Raw genomic sequence first — 18,913 nt, 5'->3', positions numbered from 1 at the left:
AGTGGTTGGTGCATGGAATGCACTGCCTGGGGTGGTGGTGGAGGCAGATACATTGGACAGGTTCAAGAGTTTGTTGGATAGGCATATGGAGGAATGTGAGATAGAGGGATATGCGGGAGGAAAGGGTTAGATAGTGTGAGGGTGGTTTGATGGATGGCACAACATGGTGGGCCGAAGGGCCTGTTTTGTGCTGTATGGTTCTATGGTGATCATTCCCATTCCATCTCTTTTCTACTGTGAGTTTGGTTAAAATTACCCCAGTGTGTGTTGATGGGTATTTGAGAGTGAGATTTCACAATTGACTTCCTCCTCATCTACTGTCCACACGCACGCACGCACACACACACACTTGCACACACACCAGCACACGCAAACACAGACATGCACGTACACACACACACCTGTGCACGCACTCACACACATGCCTGCACACATACGTGCACGCACACACACACTCGCCCATGCATGCACGCACACACACACACACACACACACACACACACACACACACAGAGGCAAGCACACATGCACACACACACATACACATATGCCAGAGCACGCATGCATGCACACACACACATGCGCGCACGAGCATCCATACACACATCATTCCCACATTCCAAAGATATATAGGTTAGGAGCTGTGGGCATGCAATTTTGGCGCCAGAAGAGTGGCGACACTTGCGGGCTGCCCCCAGCACATTCTCAGTAATGCAAAAAGACGCATTTCACTATGTGTTTCGATGTACATGTGACTAATAAATAAATATCCAATATCAAATACTTGTTCTGGCATGTTCAGGCCTGGAATTTCCCTGGTCACTGTGATTTAATTGCGAATATCAGGATCTCAGAATGGAATGGAAGGAAGGAGAGAAGCTGAGGTTTAGGTGTGACAATATTAGAGCAACCTAAAACAAGCTGGACATCTTTATTTTGAAATAAACCACATCACCTCCCATGAGTCTGAAGATCTGAATTCACCACTCACCGTGGTACTGTCCCTCACAGACCACTGACCAAAGCTGAGGCCCTAGCTGGTAATAATTCAACTGGTTTCTGGCACTCTTTCATCTGGAGAGCACAGCTCCCCCAGGTCATGGAATTTAAGAAACCCAGCAAGATTACAATCCTCAAACCTTACCTACTGACACTTCCTGGGGCTGAGAGACCAAAAGAGCAGGATGCGATAAGGCTCTACTGTGAAGCCCAGTCTGGCCCACCCTGTCACTGAGGTTTGCAGATTGAGGAAACTCAATTGGACAAGGCTATTGTTGCCAGCCACATGACCTGGATCCCAGAAAGAGTAGTGGGAAAATCCCCATAGTTCTGGATAGAGAGCAGTACATCGCTGAATCATCAGGTGATGGGTTGCCTTCAGGCTTCTGATGAACTTTGTCTTTTGAAGTTTCTGCACAAAACATTACATTTATCCTTGGACTTTATACAGATGATAAACTAGCACCAGAGTCATCAGTTTGGTGGTAAGAGCTGTCATTTGAGTTCACAAAAGTTTGCATGGTACCTGGAACAATATTTACTCTTGGTTACAGTTTTACTGACCCCTCAATATCAGTGCAAGATAACCCACTGGTTTAGGGAAGGGTTAGTTTGTCTTTTTAAGGATTAGTTCCTTGTATCATTAACTGAGGAAAATTCAGATTTAATGCCATCCAGCAATTCTTTGCCAGTAAGAGCTCTTGGTGAGTGAGGTGAGGTAATTTGTGGATGCAATGGGAGGGATGTGTGTCGCGATTAAGCGACACCAAGATCAGGAGCAGTCCTGAGGTTGTACTATTTAAAATATAAGAAACTCTTGATGTTAGTAACTCTCATGTCACATTGTTAAAATGACATCAAATGATGAATTATCACAATTGTTGAAAGAAACCTGTTCTTGTTATTAATTCTGCATTTGGACAAGAAAATGTGGTTTCCCAATATGGTCCACAATATATGAGCTCACAGTCACCTAAGGATGAGGGTCTGTATGACTTTGCCCATCATCTACTCCCCATCTGTTTGAGTTAGGCAGAGGTTGGAGGACCATTTCAACAAAACCTGCTGTTTAGGACATTAATGAAATTGGATCATGTCCAGATTTATACCTTACCTCCCTTTGATGTCAAATAAGTTAGGTATAAATCAGTCAAATGTAAATTAGAAGGTGTCAATCAGGAGGGAGTAATCGAAGGATACTGGAGAGTAAATCAAGGAGAATCAGGTCGATATAAAAGGTAGGAGGTCTAAACTTGGCACCTGTGAATAGGGTGATGTAAATGAAGGGATGATGGAATCATAGAAACATACTGCATAACTTAACGTAAACCTAGGTTGCTGTTCAGGTGTGGGACCTTCCTGGTCTCTCTGACTTAGTTATAAAAGGTAATGCTGGAATCCTTCCACCTTTCCCAGGATATGCAAGCTGTTGCCTGCAGCTTCTTTGCCCCTGGAGCTTGGACAGAATCTAAGGATCTCATAAAGGAGGGGAATGAAAGCAACTTCGAAGTTGATGACTGATGATCAGAGTAAGTAGCCTGAGGAAGTGGTTTAAGTTGGTGATACTCTGACTGCATTACCAGACCAGTGATCCAATGGCCTGGACTAACAATCCAGGGACCTGAATCAAATACATGAGAATTGTAGAATTTAAATTTGATTAATAATTTTTTTACAAAAAGCTAATCTTCGAAGTGCTGAAAATAAAATTGGATTGTTCTAAAAATACATCGGGTTCATTAAATGTCCTTCAGAGGAGGAAATTCACCATCCTTACCTGGCAATGCACTGTGCGTGACTCAGTGCAATGTGACTGACTCTCGGAAAGCTCAGTATGCAGTTCTGTTCAGGGACAGTGAAGGCAAAGCAATAAAATCCTAACATGGGTTGTAACATGGGTTCTAACATGCTGGTGTGGCAGAAGTCCGGGAGCTTGTTGAGACCTATGCCAGTGATACAGAGGAAGTAATGTATATAACAGTGACCTAAAGTGATTGCATTGGCAATTGCAGTGAATTTGAAAGTTGGGTATTTTTAACAAATTACATCAGAAATATTCTAAAGGAATGGATAGGCAATCAAAGAGCTTCAAACAAATCATGGCAGCTGTACTTTGAGGAGTTTGTTTCCCAATGGTCAGTGTTTGTAGTGTTAAGTATCTCATAGCTGTGATGCTTTTGGCAATTTAGAAGAGCGTGAGGGAGCCAGGGATGATGTATAAACAGGAAATGAGTTTGGGAAGTAAGAGAAGGGAATGAGCTGACAGCAGAGAATAAGCTCAGAGAAAAGGAACAGGGAATGAGCTGGAACATCAGAACCAGAGCGGCAGGTCAGCAAGTGGAGAGACTGTGGGGAAAGTAGATGTTAAGACTACAAGCAAAGATGGAAACTGAAAGGGAGGGACTAATGTTCTGATTTGCATCTATTTCAATACAAGGAGTATTGTAGGTAAGGCAGATGAACTTAGAGCATGGATCTGTACGTGGAATTATGATGTTGTAGCCATTAGTGAGACTTGGTTGCAGGAGGGGCAGGACTGTTCCAGGGTTCCATTGTTTTAGACATGATAGAGGGGGAGGTGTTAAAGGGGGAGGGGTGGCATTACTCATCAGGGAAAATGTCACGGCGGTGCTCAGAGAGGACGTACTGGAGGGCTCGACTGCCGAGGCAATTTGGGTGGAACTGAGGAATAAGACTGGGATGACCACGTTAGTGGGACTATATTATAGACCTCCCAATCGTCAGTGGGATTTAGAGGAGAAACTTTGCAGGAGATAGAAGACAGTTGCACAAAATATAAGGTTGTGATAGTAGGTGATTTTAACTTTCTACATATTGACTGGGACTCCCATACTGGAAAGGGATTGGATGGGATCGAGTTTGTCAAATGTGTTCAGAAAAGTTTCCTTAATCAATATGTAGAGGTGCCAACTAGAGAGAGCACAATATTGGATCTCCTCTTAGGGAACGAGACAGGGCAGGTGACAGAAGTGAGTGTATGGGAATACTTTGGATCTAGTGATCATAATTCCATTTGTTTCAAGATAATTATGGAAAAGGATAGGACTGGTCCTAGGGTTAAGATTCTAAACTGGAGGAAGGCCAATTTTGATGGCATCAGAAGAGATCTGGCAGACATGGATTGGGATTGGTTGTTTTCCAGCAAAGACATGCTTGGTAAGTGGGAGGCCTTGAAGAGTGAAATATTGAGAGTACAGAATCTGTATGTTCCTGTTAGGATAAAAGGCAAGGCTAACAGGTTTAGGGAACCTTGATTATCGAGGGATATTGAGGCCCTGGAAAAGAAGGAGGTGTATATCAGGTATAGGCAGTTAGGATCAAGTGAGGTGCTTGAGCAGTATAAAAAATGCAAGAGAACACTTAAGAGAGAAATCAGGAAGGCTAAAAGAGGACATGAGGTTGCTCTGACAGACAAGGTGAAAGAAAATCCAAAGGGTTCTATAGCTACATTAAGGGCAAAAGGATAGCAAGGGTCTATAGAACTGAGGAAAAAGAGTAGTGAGGTCATGGACTATATCCAGGTTATGGAAGAGGAGGTGCTTGCTGTCCTGAGGCAAATTAGAGTGGATAAATCCCCAGGGCCTGACGAGGTATCCCCTCGGACCTTGTGGGAGGCTGGTGCAGAAATTGCAAGGCTCCTGGCAGAGATATCTAAAACTTCCTTAGCCACTGGTGAGGTGCCGGAGGACTGGAGGATAGCTAATGTTGTTCTGTTGTTTAAGAAAGGCTCTATGAAAAAGCCGGGAAATTATAGGCCTGTGAGCCTGACGTCAGTTGTGGGTAAATTATTGGAAGGTATTCTGAGGGACAGGATATATAAGTATTTGGGTACACACAGGGCCTGATTAGGAATAGTCAACATGGCTTTGTGCGTGGCAGGTCATGTCTAACCAATCTAATAGAATTTCTTGAGGAGGTTATCAGGAAGGTTGATGAAGGGAAGGCGGTGGATGTTGTCTATACGGATTTTAGCAAGGCCTTTGACACAGTCCCGCATGGGAGGCTGCTCTAGAAGGTTAAGTTGCTTGGCATTCAGGATGAAGTAGTTAATTGGATTCAACGTTGGCTTAGGGGGAAAAGCCATGGTAGTAGATGATTGTCTCTCTGATTGGAGACCTGTGACTAGTGGTGTGCCGCAGGGATCGGTGCTGGATCCGTTGTTATTTATCATCTATATTAATGATTTAGATGAATATGTGATAAACTGGATCAGCAAATTTGTGGATGACACCAAGACTGAGGCATAGTGGACAGTGAGGAAAGCTATCAAAGCTTGCAAAGTGATCTGGACCAGCTGAGAAAATGGGCTGAAAAATGGCAGATGGAATTTAGTGCAGACAGGTGTGAGGTGTTGCACTGTAGAAGGACAAACTGGCTAAGACTTACACAGTGAATGGTAGGGCTCTGAGGTGTGCAGTAGAACCTGGGAATACAGATCCATAATTCCTTGGAAGTGGCATCACAGGTAGATAGGGTCATAAGGAGAGCTTTTGGCAAATTGGCCTTCAAGAAGGGTTGTTAAGAAGGCGTATGGAGTGTTGGCCTTCATTAGTCGGGGTATTGAGTTCAAGAGCCGTGAGGTGATGTTGCAGCTCTATAGAACTCTGGTTAGACTACACTTGGAGTACTGTGCTAAGTTCTGGTCGCCTCATTATAGGAAGGATGTGGAAGCTTTAGGGAGGGTGCAGAGGAGATTTACCAGGATGCTGCATGTCTTATGATGATAGATTGAGTGAGCTGGGGCTTTTGTCTTTGGAGTGAAGGAGGATGAGAGGTGACTTGATAGAGGTGTACAAGAGGCATAGATCGAGTGGACAATCAGAGACATTTTCCCAGGGCGACAATGGCTAACACAAGGGGACATAATTTTAAGGTGATTGGAGGAAGGTATAAGGGGTAAGTTTTTTACACAGAGAGTGGTGGGTGCGTGGAACGCACTGCCGGCAGAGGTTGTGGGGGCAGATACATTGGGGACATTTAAAAGACTCTTAGATACATAAGTGATAGAGAAATGGAGGGCTATGTGGGAGGGAAGGGTTAGATAGATCTTGGAGCAGGGTAAAATATCGGCACAACATCGTGGGCCGAAGGGACTGAACTGTGCTGTAATGTTCCATGTTCCATGTTCCATAAATCAGGGCATTGAGTACAGGAGTTGGGATGTTATGTTGAAGTTGGACAAGACGTTGGTGAGGCCAAATTTAGAGTATTATGTGCAGTTCTGGTCACCTCCCTACAGAAGAGATATCAATAAGCTTGTAAGAGTGCAGAGAAAATTTACACAGATGTTGCAGGGACTTGAGGACCTGAGTTATAGGGATAGGTTGAATAGATTAGGACTTTATTCCCTGGAGCGCAGGAAAATGAGGGGAGATCTTATATACAAAATTATGAGGGGTATAGATAGGGTGAATGCATGCAGGCTTTTTCCCCTCAGGTTAGGGGAGACTAGAACTAGAGGTCATAGGTTTAGGGTGAAAGGTGAAATATTTAAGGGGAAATCTGAGGGGGAACTACTTCACTCAGAGGGTGGTGTGAGTGTGGAAGGAGCTGCCAGTGGAAGTGGTGGATGCGGGTTCAATTGTAACATTTAAGAGAAGTTTAGATAGGTACATGGATGGGAGGGGTTTGGAGGGATATGGTCCAGGTGCAGGTAGATGGGACTAGACAGAAAACCAGGCCGGTGTGGACTAGTTGGGCCAAAGGGCCTGTTTCTGTGCTGTAGTACTCTATGACTCAATGACTATTGGGAATATGGAATGAGCAAGAGCAAGGATTAAGCAGAAAGTTGAAAATGACTGGGAAATAGAGCAGGAAATGAGTTAGAAGGAGGGATTGAAGTGGGAATAAGGAATGAATTGAAAGGGGGAGCAAGGAATAAGCTGACAGAGTGGAAAAGATGGGATTGAGGAATGTACACTGAACAAGGAATGAGATGGAAGTGATTTAGGGAGCAGGGGAAGGGGAGGTTTAGATTTAAAAGTGAGTTATGTATTGTGAAATGTGTGAGTCCGAGTGTCTGAGAAAACATTAGATGGATTGGCTGTAAATGCACAACAGGAAAGTTACATCATAAAGTAAAGCATTTATGTACCTAGTTGTTTTAGAAAAATATCCAAATAGAAAGCATTTTGAGGCCATGGGGAAAGAGGAATAAAATTTTCTTTTGTTCATCTCCAGAATACGGGTGTCAGTGTTCAGTGTTTGGTACCCATCCCAAATTACCCTTGAGGAGGTGGTGGTGAGCCACCTTCTTGAAGTCCAACAGTCCTTCCAGTGAAGGTACTGACACAATGCTGTTGGATATGGAGATCCATTGTTTAGACCCAGCAATGATGAAGTGACGATGATATACTACCCCATCAGGCTGGTGTGAGACTGAGAGGAGAACTTGGCAAGCATGGTATTCCCATGTATTTACTGCCTTTTTCTTTGTCAAGGTCACAAGGTTGGGAGGTGCCATTAAAAAAAGCCTTGGCATAAATTGTTACAAGATAGTACAAATTGTAGTCACTGTGGATGGAGTAAATGTTTAATAGTGAGGAAAGAACTGGGCTCTAACTATGGAGACACCAGGAGAGGCTACCTGTGGAACTAAACCTGAGCAGGAGTCAGTAGCTATAGGGGGAAAAGTCAGAGAAGCAAGAGTTGTGCTTATGTCACACCTTTCACAACCTTAGTACATTCCAGTCACTTTGCAGCTTATGACATACTTTTACAAACATTGTCAAAGGGTACACAGCAGCCAGTTGGTCTTAACAAACTTCCCCAGTAACAATATGTCCAAATAATGTGTTCTAGTGCTGTTAGTTGCAAAATAAATATTGGCCAGGACAAAAGTGATAACCCATTATCTTTCAATGGTGCCACAGATATTTTTACACCCATCTTAAAGGACAGATGGGGCCTCTGCTTAAAATTTCATTCAAAAACAGCCTCACTGACTAAGCTGCCCTTCCTTAGGACTCTACTGGAAGCATTGTGCTTGATTTAGCACTGAAGTGGTGGAGAAAATGCACTGAGACAAAGAGGGGAGAACCTGTGCAGGTCCTGAAGCCTGTGTCTTGAATTAGTTCCTTTTATCTTAGCCACAAAGTGTGAAGAGCCCAGATTTTTACACTGGATCGAAACCAGCAGAATAACAATAACAGCAAGCAATGTGGACTTTCGTTTGAATATTTATTTGGAGAAATTCCCCATTGCCATATAAAATTAATTGTGCATCTGTTCATGGGCTGGTCTAACCATGTGAGCCTGCACTTTGGGAAAGGCTGCAATGTTGCACAGGATGTCTGCATGTGGGTTGAAGGGGAAGCAGGGAGGATGGAGCGGAGAGGGAGGGTTGCTGAATGGGGGTGGGGGTTGTAGAATAAGAGTGAGGGTACTGATGTAAAGAGACTGAGGGAGGGGAACAGGGTGGAGGCAATGGAGGTGGGCTGAGGAAGTGATCGTAAACAAGAGTGCATATGGTGCTGTCCATATGTGCATGTGTCTGTGGTCAGAGTGTGTCTGTGTGTGCTTACTGTATGTGTAGGTAGCTGTTTATGTGCTGACTATATATACGTAGGTGTGAGTATGTGTGCATTAATGTGAGTGTGTGTACATATGTGTGAGTGTTGTGTGTGTGTGCACCTATGTGTGTGCTTATGTGTGTGTGTGCATATGTGTATGTGTGCATATGTGTGATGTGTGTGTGTGTGTGTGTGTGCACGTATGTGTATGTGTGCTTATGTGTGGTGTGTGTGTGTGTGTGTGTGTGTGTGTGTGTGTGTGTGTGTGTGTGTGTGTGTGTGTGTACAGGGTCTGTGCAGCAGATCCTAGTCTCCAACCATCTTAGTTCCCCTCGCCATTAGACTCAGACCCCACCCTGTCAGGTCCCTGAGTAGGGTTGTGCAATGGTCACTCCATGTTCAAAGAGTTCACACACAGGTATCGTCCACTATTTGGAAATAGAATAAAGCAAGTCATCCTTGAAACCAAAAGACTGCCGAAGATGGAAGAAGAATTTGAATAGAACGATTATAAACTGTAAAACCTCAGAAGTGGAGGTGTAATGCTTCATCTCCTCCTCTGGGAGGCAGACAAGTCCTTCTGAGGTTTGTATGCTTCACAGTCAGCAGTGAGCATTCTATGAACATTCATCAGGGAGAACACAGATCGATGATTATGTCTGCATTTTAAGCCTCCGATCTTTAAAATTCTCATCCTGGTAGATGGTCCCATGTGGTGGAACCCAGGAGTAGGAGGGGACCATTCACCCAGTTAAACCTCTTCTGCCATCTGGTTACATCAGAACTGACTGTAACTGATCCCCACTTACCTCTCCTTGCTCCACGTCCTGCAGCACCCAACCAGGTGCACTATCCTCAGTGCTGAAAGCTGCAATTGACCCTCAGTATCCTCACATGGAAGCAAGAGTTTCAGATTTTCGCTCTGTGTGAAAAAGTGGTTTCTGACTGTTTTGAATGACTTTGGTCATTTTCTGCCCCTTTAGGATGTCAGAGTGATGCAGCACAGAACAAAGCTGTCCTACCTATGCCACCCCTTGGGAAAACTGCCCAATTAGTTCCAGTAGGTTGCTTTCCCATCACCCAGAAATCTGGTCTTCCTGTGTCCGCCTACTTCCCTTTTGAATCTGATCCCACCAATCTTATGTTGGACATTCTAACAACTCCAGGTAAAAAATATTGCTCCCTTTTGAACCTCTCGTTCTTTTGACAATTAGCCTTTTTGTGTTCTCTGATTAGTGATCCTTCTGCAAGTGGAAACAGTCTCTTATTTATACTGTCAAATTCAGAATTTTCAATGCCTTATCAAACCCCTGCATCTACGCACTAGGTATCAAAGCCACTTGTGGCTACTCAAACTGAGGCCACCCCTAAGCGATACCATAACATTCCTAAGTGCTGGGAAGACTACACCCAGAACCATGGTGGAAGAAAAAGTGCGTCACAAGGGTAGGCAGCCAGCCGTCTCAGGTTGGGTGAAAAATTATGCCAAATTATTGGTTGGTTGCTGTGTGAATCTCCAATACTGTTGTACTGTTAGTATATTAACACATAATAGCTTCTTTTTACAATCGCCATCGTAGTTTGCATTGTTCCTTGTCATGGTAGTGTTACAGTTACATTGTTGTCTCACAGATTCTGGGTTCTATCCTGACTTTAAGGACAATCTATGTGGAGTTTACACATTCTCCCTGTAACTGCATGGGATTTCCCCCCAGATGCTCCGGTTTCCTGCCACATTCCAAAGATATGCTGGTTGCTAATTGGCTACTGTAAATTGCTCCTTAGTGTAGGCTAGGGGGCAAAGGAATCACAAGGGGGAAGTTATGAGTATGTGAGAGAGAATAAGTTAGGGCAATAACATCAGAAGGAATGGAATTGATGGGATTGCTCTGCTGGGAGCTGACATAGACCAGATGGGCTGAAAAGCTTCTTTCTGTGTTGTAGTCAGTAAGTAAGATTTGTGTTACCTCACCCCAGGCAACATCTTGGTGAAGACTAAACCTCAGCGACTGGTGTGAAGACCAATTTTGCACACAGTCCTCCAAGAGTGGTCTTGTTAAGATTTTACAGGATCATCATTACCTAAGACATGCTTTGTGTATCCAAATCAAAGTACTTTGAATGCTTGAAACAAGTATGCCAGAAATACCCAGAAGGTGGGGACAAGAATTAAGTTAATGTTTCAGGTTGATGGTCTTTCACCAGAACTTGTCACAGATGTTGCTTGGTTTGTTGTGTATTTCCACCATTTGCTCTGGCTTTTTTCCCACACTGTTCATTGAGAACCCGGACAAGGTTGGAATTAACTTCAGATATTTGCCAAACTCCTTCTCTGGCACTGAATTGTCAAAGATTATGCCTCAACCACAAAACTCACTGTAAGAAGGTGACAATGTTTGACACCCTGAGAGATGGGATGATGAATCAGTTAAGAAATACAAACTATTTTGACTGTGGCCCCATAAAAATGTCTTCTCCTGTAGCTCCACAGAACTGAATCATTCAGAACAGGAAGGTCTAAAACTGAATCCTGCAGTCTCTGTCAGGGCAGTGGTAGCAAATCTACAATTGTCTTTGGGTCAGCCATAGCTGCTGTCATAGTCCACCAGTGATCCTGTTGGAACGTAAGCTTATCTTGTAGAGTCAGAAGATATTATGAACTAGGCTAATATTTGAAGCATGTTCACTTGGTTATCCCTGAAACAATCACTCTGATAAGCAGACAGAGTGAAGGAGGGGACAATACCTCTGTGTGAAATCTTCTATATCCTTCCTCATCCTTTAAATACATTTAAAGGCGCAGTGAGTTTCTTAAGTTAACTGCTGTAAGTTTGATATAAAAACTCCACTATAATTAACACAGGCACTTCCTGATCAAAATGTTTTAATTATTGTCCGTACATCTATCATGAAATTCATTGAACTCACTGCGAGAGGTGCAAAATGAACCATTCTGTTCCAGGATGTGGACTTTGGTTCTGCCTTCCTATTTCTAACTCAATAGACAGGCACAGCACACTTTGTGTCTGGTTAAGTAACAGTCATGGTCTTGTGAACACAACATTGGGCTTTAAACAACAGATTAATCCCCAAATAATCTGTGTGTGTGTGTGTGTGTGTGTGTGTGTGTGTGTGTGTGTGTGTGTGTGTGTGTGTGTGTGTGTGTGTGTGTGTGTGTGTGTGTGTGTGTGTGTGTGTGTGTGTGTGTTTGCCTTTCTTTCTCTGTGAGTAAATGTCTATGGATGTACCTCTTTGAGTGTAGGGTTGTTGCCTAACACACACTTTTTCTACATATGTCCTGCGTATGTAAACATAGGAAAAGATTTGCAATATTTTCTTTCATTTAACTCCCCTTTAACTGCCAATCACTGCAGCTCAGTAAAGTCATGTGTACTTTTCACCTAACATTATTGAGAAACAGGAGTGGGGCCGGGGTATTGATTTATTCATTCAAGGGTTGTGGGGCTTTGCAGTCTGAACCAGCATTGAACGAGCTGAATGATTGATTCCATGGTTTGACCATGACACACACTGGCACAGGATGAGCTATGTTTTGACTGAAATTTTTGAATTTCTTCAGTAGAAAAAATACTATTATTCCCCTGTAAATGTATTTTAGTTGCTGCATCATTTTGAAGACCTAAATCAGGTCAGTCTCTTCCTAAGAGGCACACCCCCACATTAGTCTTTCTCAATAACTCAACCCATGAATTCTGGTGAAATCTTTGTAAATTGTTTTATGCACTTCTTTCAAGGTTTCTACATTCTTTTTATAATACAGAGACATAATACTTTATGGTAGTCTAAGTACACCCTGGCCAACTTCCTTAAAAGTTTGATACAACTTTACTGCTTTACAATCCAGTACCCCTTGAAATAAACTCAAGTGTTCTTGATAGCATTGTAAATATGTTATAGCTAGAATGCTATTTTTACAGATCTGTTCTCCCAGTTGTCCAGATCTCATTATTTCCCTACCTGTAATTTCTTATTTTCTATATTGTACATGATATTTCTACTTTTGTTACCAAAGTACTTCAGCTCACATTTATCTCTGTTAAAGTTGATTTGTCACTTGATAACCAAGTCTGCAAGTTTTCAGATGTCTCTGTGTATTAGGTTGCACCTTTCCTAGTGTTAGTTGCTCTCTCATTGGCATCACTTCCTCCTAAGTCTAAATTGTGAATGTAAATTATGAACAACAGATTTCCCAACACTGGTCCTTGAAGAACACAACTTTCCATCTTTCTGAAAAAATCTGAAAGTGGTTCTTCAGCCCCAACTCTGTTTTTTGTTTTTTATTCAATTTTCTATTCAATCAGCTGTGTTTTTGTATGCACCCACATAACATAACATCTGCCACGATTCTTCTCTGAGGTGCTTTCTCAAAGGTCTTCTGAAACTCCAAATCTGCCTTTCTCATTACCTCATCAAAGAATTCTGCCAGGTGCATAAGCACAACTTGGCCTTTTGGAATACATGCTATCAACTTTTAAATTATATTTTCTATCTCTGGCTGGTGATTAGAGTGAACAGTGCTCCTCTCACCTCTAACCTCTCAGGATGTAGGGCACATGACTTGGCTTAACCAGGGGTTCAGGAAGATGAGCAGACTGGTTAATAAGAGTGTTACCTTCAGCAGCCCACTATATAGGGAACATAGTATGGCCACACAAACAACAATTAATGTGTACTTCTAGGAAGACTCTGCTCCTCATCTCCTGTCATGGAACGTCTTGATTTCACCTAAGTAAGTAAAAGGGACATAAGTTTAGGTTTTCATCCAGAATAAAGCACCTTCCCAAAGCAATGATCCCTTCACAGGTTCTAGGTTATGAGCTCATGACCTATCTTCTCCTTTCTTCTTTGGCAATCTCTCAGGTCAAGGATGAGTTGCTTTCCCTCTAATTCATTGGGTCCTGGATTGGTAGATGGGTCAAATTGGACCTACAGACTCTGGAGCAGAAGGTGGGTGGTATGGGAGGTGATGACTTCCTTTTGCTTTGTTCTCTAGATTTCCATGTTCTCCCAATCAAGCATCTCAAGGTTCTCAGCACCACCCTAGAAGCTCACTCTCCATTTTGAGTGGTCCTGACCAGAGATTCCCCTGAACTGCTGAGGATGTTATATTTTTCAGGGAAATTCTGAGAACATCCTTGAAATATTTCCTTTCTCTTCTGGTAACCTCTTGCTGTGACAGAGCTCAAAGTAAAATGTCTGTTTCAGGGGATATTTGTCAGGAAAGAGTTAGGTTTGAATCCCCAAACTTCTGATTCAAAGGCTTTGACTTCACTGACTATACTGCTAGGCTGGACCTGGTCAAAGGTCCATGCAGTCGTTGGTATGAACACTCTAACTCAATCATTCTTTTCCCTGTATGTCATCAATGGCCAAATGCTAAAATGATTCAGAATAAATCACAATTGATTCTATCGTCTATTTGGTTAATCTAATTAACCTGTGGCTGTTTATCTGTACCAACTCAAATGTATCAGCTGCACCCTGATAGGCCACTTTGCATCATGATTTCTCAGTCACCAATACAATGCTCTCATTGTATTGCGAATTGCATCCATGTCAATCCTTTTAATGTCAAGTGGATAATCCATTTGACTCTGAATCAGAAGATTGTGGATCCAAGACCTTCTGCAGCCTGTACCCCAAATGATAGTCCTTTGCTGCTACTGGCAAGGATGGAGATTGCTGCACCATCTCAGGGGTTGTCTTTTGGCTGAGATGTTAAATAAAGGCTATGCCTGTCCTCTCAGCTGAGCATAAAGGATCCTATGATTGAGATTTGAGATGTCTACTTGGTGTCCTGGCCAATATCTAACCCCCAATCATGTTGGCTTTGTTAGTTTTCTATTTACAAGTTGGCTGTGGCATTTCCTATGGTGACTGCGCTTCAGCAAAATGTCATGGGCTGTAAAATACCGTGACTCCCTTAAAATAAAAGACAAATTCTTTGTATGACTGTGTAAAAATCACTGCTCTCTGGAAAATTGATGCAAAAAATGCTCTCCCGAGCTAAATCTGACTGTGATGAAATTTTTGCTGGGCCATGTAGCAATTAAAATCACTCAAACTTATCCCAGCTATAGGAATTTTTTCCCTTTGAATTTACTTGCTGGGAATTGTTCATTAGTTTAACATTGCAACAAGGAGACCTCCTTTAAATGATTCCTTCTTCATGGATATCACATAATTGGCTGACATGGAGATCTGTTTCCTTTCAGTGGCAGGCAAGGCAGTGGGGAAAGGGGAGTTACGGCAGTGTTTTCCCCAAGGGAAGAGTTGGAGCTGTACTGAGGGAGACACATTAGCAGTGAGTTGTTGACCTCTCAGTATCAGGCTCAGTCCAATGTGTGGAGACCTGCTTTCTTCGGTGGTTGATATAATTCAGGGTGAGGGTCTAAGATGGGATACAGAGCCTCAGGAGGAACTGAGCTGATGGGGCATTGAGTGCATCAGCTGAGAGTCAGGCTGCTACAACCCCAGAAATGTACAGGGGTTTCACATTTACATGGGCAACAGAAACAGTTACACCGCATGTTACAGACAGATTGGGAGTGTGTAATTATTCCTTTTGAGGCTTAGCAGAGAGTTTAAAGGGCAGTCTTTTAAGAAGAGCCAAGTTTTATTTGGTGGCAATACAAATGAAGCAGGAACTCCTTGTTGCATCATTCAATTCTTCTTCTAAGGCAGTCCCTCAGGATTGAGGATGTTGGTTCTGAGGTGGTTCCTAAGGCAAATGTGGACCTTGTGGTCTCTGTGCAGAGGGTGGGTGGTTTGGGATGTTGTGTGCTCCTGCTGTTTGCACGTGCCCTCCACGCACTCCTGTTGTGCTGCACAGACTCTCTGAGCTCAGCAGCAGCGACTTATTCACAATATACTTCCTTTTCGATTTCAACCGGCCACAGGTGAAGGGTGGACGTGAATTGGAACGAATGTTACAATTTTTTCCAAGGGTATGTTAAGAAAGTTCTTGAAACATGTTCTCTGTTTCCTGAAAATATTTACCTGTGGCAGATCTTGGACCAGAGTCCTTTGTTTGGGGAGCCTGGTATCAGGCAAAAGGACAATGTCACCCGAGCTGGTGGAACGTGATCAGAGTGCTGTTGCTGACGATGTTGGCCGGAAAAAGGATGCTGGCATCAGTTCGCCTGCATTGAGAATCTTTTGTGGACACAGAGTTGGTTGCACTCCTCCTACTGTAGGTTCTCCATGTTGCCAGAACATGCAGGAGAGTTGGGATCATTGCTGTTTGGTGACTCATGAGCTTGGTGCCAGGTTGAAGTTCTTGGTCTTTGATCACCTTTTCCCTCAGTCAGTGAAAAGCTGTGTGGTGCATGGGAATCGATAGATGACTCCTAAGATATAAGGAATCCACATTTTCCAGGATCTCACCACAGATCTTGACTATTGTGGAGCAGTGTAATGTAATGGCTGCTTGACAGAGGACCTTTATCTTTCAAGGCCCATCCTCTTGTACACTTCAGAGAAAGAGTTAATGATGATTTGGAGCTCAGCAATGTCTACAATGTTTGCATTTAACCTATTGCTCCTGGAGCAGAGGTGACAAAAGCTGAACAATGTTCCACTTGTCCTGTAGAGTAATTACAGTCCAACTGGAAGATTGTTGGAAGGGCAACATTGCAGAGAAAAGGTTCACAAGGGGGAATGGTGACAGAGCCTTGTTTGGTCTCATTTTGCATTGAGATCAGATCTGTGCTGGGCCCTTTGATTTGGATCACGGCTTGCACGTAATTGTATAGCAGATGTAGAATGGTAATGACTCTCTGTAGACAGACAAATTTGAGTAGGATTCTCAGTAATTCTCTCGGTTGACAGAACCTTGAAATTGTCTTCTTTTTTTTCCTAGATTTGTTGTGTGGTGAAGGTCATGCCCAATGTACCTCTGGGTAGGCAGAATCCACAATTTCCTTCTGGGAGGAATTCTCTTGCCACCAGGTGCAGATGGTTGAGAAGAATCCCTGCAATGACTTCCTTCTGGCAGGAGAAGGGAGAGTAGATATCACAGTCAGACCTGTCTCCTTTCTTGAAGATGGGCACAATTACATCATCTCTGATGTGCTCTTCTCTTCCTGGATAAGAGAGATAATGTCATGATTTTGTGCCAAAACACGTTTCCAACATGCTTTAGTACTTCAGCTGGTATTTTGTCCCCTCCCAAGGCCTCATTATTCTTTACCAGATAGATGGCATTTTCAGCTGTGTGCTGGGTGGGGCTAACACAGATTTCATGGTGGATTGAGCAGTACAGAATGCATATCAGACAGAGAAGCTTGATTGAAGGGTCCTTTGAGGTGTCCCTTCCAATAGGCACTGACTGCTTCTCAGTTCTTGATAAGCACTCCTGTATTCTTGCCTCTGAGCAAGGTGGACCCCTTAGCTGTTTGAGTCACAGATGTTTTGACCGCACTGAAAAGTCCAGGCATGTTGTGGTTATTGGTCAATTCCTGGATTTTCCTGTGCTATTTCCACCCACCACATGTTGAACTTCAGCTTTCAGCACCTAAGGATTTACTTACCTGCTCTTTATATTTGACAATCTCTCTGGTCCAAGAGTGTATTGTGTTTATATTTAGTTTGCTCCTGGATCCTTTGTTAGTCTTGAATGGGAAGGAGTTAGATCCATTGGATTCTACAGCGTGTGTGAATGAGTGAGGGTTTTGTCTTTTGGGATTATGTGTGGATCTGGAATTTATTCAATAAAAGTTTAAGGTAAATGTGTTGAAAACTTTAGGACAGGTTTAACTGTTTCCCTCCAGTGCCTTTGTTACTGAAATTTATATTAGTCCAAATGGTAATGGGATTACATTTATAGGTCAACAAATTCTCATTAACAAGGTCAAAAACATCAAAGTGTAAATGAGTAACTCTAGTGTGAAACTACAAAGAGACCGAATAAAATTTGGTAGAGCTTTAGAAGTTAAATATGAATAAAACTCGGGTTTTCTTTTCCATTCGGAGATTGTTCACAGCTTGAAACATCCACCATGATAATCAAGACAACTGTTATGATTTCGATCATCCTCACAGTCTCAGGTTGGTATATTTTATTTTCCTCTGATTATTTGGGTTGGTGCCTGATCTGAAGCTGGGCTTTGGTACCAGTCTCAAAACCATTAGAAAATGGGTCAAAACTTACCTTTTCACTCTGTCCCAATACCCCGTTGCAATTACTGTCACCATCTCTCCATCCTCATTGCCCTGTCCCTATTGCTCTCTCCACCTTCCTCTCCCTGTATTCCCATCCCTATTGACCCACCCCATTACCCCCTCCCACTCATTGTCCCTCCAACATTCCCTTATCATCACTGCGTCCCCAACCAGTCCTCGATGCTTCATCTCCACTATGATCATCACTCTGACCCATCATTCTGTTCCCATTTCCCTGTCTCCTCCTGTTCCACCATGTGGTCCCCATTACGCTGCCATTGTTACCTTCCCCTCCATCTTTTTCCACAATTTCTGCTCTTTCCCATCATACTGGCCCAGCTTTTCTCACCATCTGTCCTTATCACCATACTCCCATCACTCTTTCACCATCATCCAGTTCCCATAGCCCTCTCTCCTTCCTCCATACCCTCCTTTTTCCTGATTGTCGTTTCACCATTGTCCTTTATCTCTTGTTTTGTTTCCCATTGTCTAACACTCTCCCTGTCTCCAGCGTCAAGTCTCCATTACCCTTTCACCATGATCCTGCCCCATTCTGCTTGTCCACAACACCTCATCCCCACTCCATTCCATTAACCTGTCCTTTCGTTTGTCTTCTCCATACCCTGATCTCCCTGTCCCCATACCCGGGATGCCACCAGCCAGCACTGTGTAATGGGTTCGTGTGTAATGTACATGTAGACAGCAAGTCACTGTCATAACACCAGCTGGTTTCTAGTTCCATCCAAGGCGACATTTGCAATTGATCATAATAACCTGTTTTGAAGGTCAGGAAAATCCCTTAATCTGAATTAGTACCATTGTCCCTGCTGTCTGTCACTTCTGTAAATCAATGGGGACAGGATTAAGAGTAGCTACGTTACTTTCCATGGTGTAAAGGACCATCAATTTTCATTGTGTAAAATCCTTTGTGAATAATTAGTTGAGGTGGCAGATATATCAAGTTCAGATCCCAGATGTCAAGGTCAGGAGCAGAAATTCATCCTGGGCAGCATTGAAAAACAGTGGTATGAAATGTTACATAAACCCTGATATCCAGTTCAGTCTCCTTCAATATAATGCATCAAGCCAGGCACGCAAATGGTAACTGTACCATGGGCAGGTGTACAGTGAGATTGTATTTAATAACTCAGTGTATGATAGGAAAACATACAACTGGTTATTCTTTTACATGCAAGTGT

General features: G+C 43.0%; 1 protein-coding gene across 13 annotated transcripts in view; it reads left to right on the top strand.

The window, feature by feature from the left end:
- The window catches only part of LOC127583763 (apolipoprotein A-IV-like), a 29,186-nt gene that overhangs the window by 5,792 nt on the left and 4,481 nt on the right, over positions 1-18,913 (top strand). For 2 of the 13 annotated variants that reach the window (XM_052040081.1, XM_052040082.1), the window contains 3 exons: positions 2,416-2,528; positions 9,515-9,697; positions 17,526-17,600. In XM_052040081.1, the coding sequence (XP_051896041.1) occupies positions 2,492-2,528; positions 9,515-9,697; positions 17,526-17,600 (295 nt within the window). In that variant the 5' untranslated portion in view covers positions 2,416-2,491. Of the gene's footprint in view, positions 1-1,340; positions 1,485-1,588; positions 1,713-1,809; positions 2,238-2,415; positions 2,529-3,496; positions 4,177-9,514; positions 9,698-17,525; positions 17,601-18,913 lie in introns of those variants that run through there. The other 11 variants (XM_052040089.1, XM_052040091.1, XM_052040085.1 and 8 more) reach the window with 10 other exon arrangements.

Source organism: Pristis pectinata, chromosome 27 (assembly GCF_009764475.1).
Source record: "Pristis pectinata isolate sPriPec2 chromosome 27, sPriPec2.1.pri, whole genome shotgun sequence".
Lineage (NCBI taxonomy): Eukaryota > Metazoa > Chordata > Chondrichthyes > Rhinopristiformes > Pristidae > Pristis > Pristis pectinata.
The sequence above is the reverse complement of the archived record's forward strand: the minus strand, read 5'-3'. Positions and strand labels throughout refer to the sequence as shown.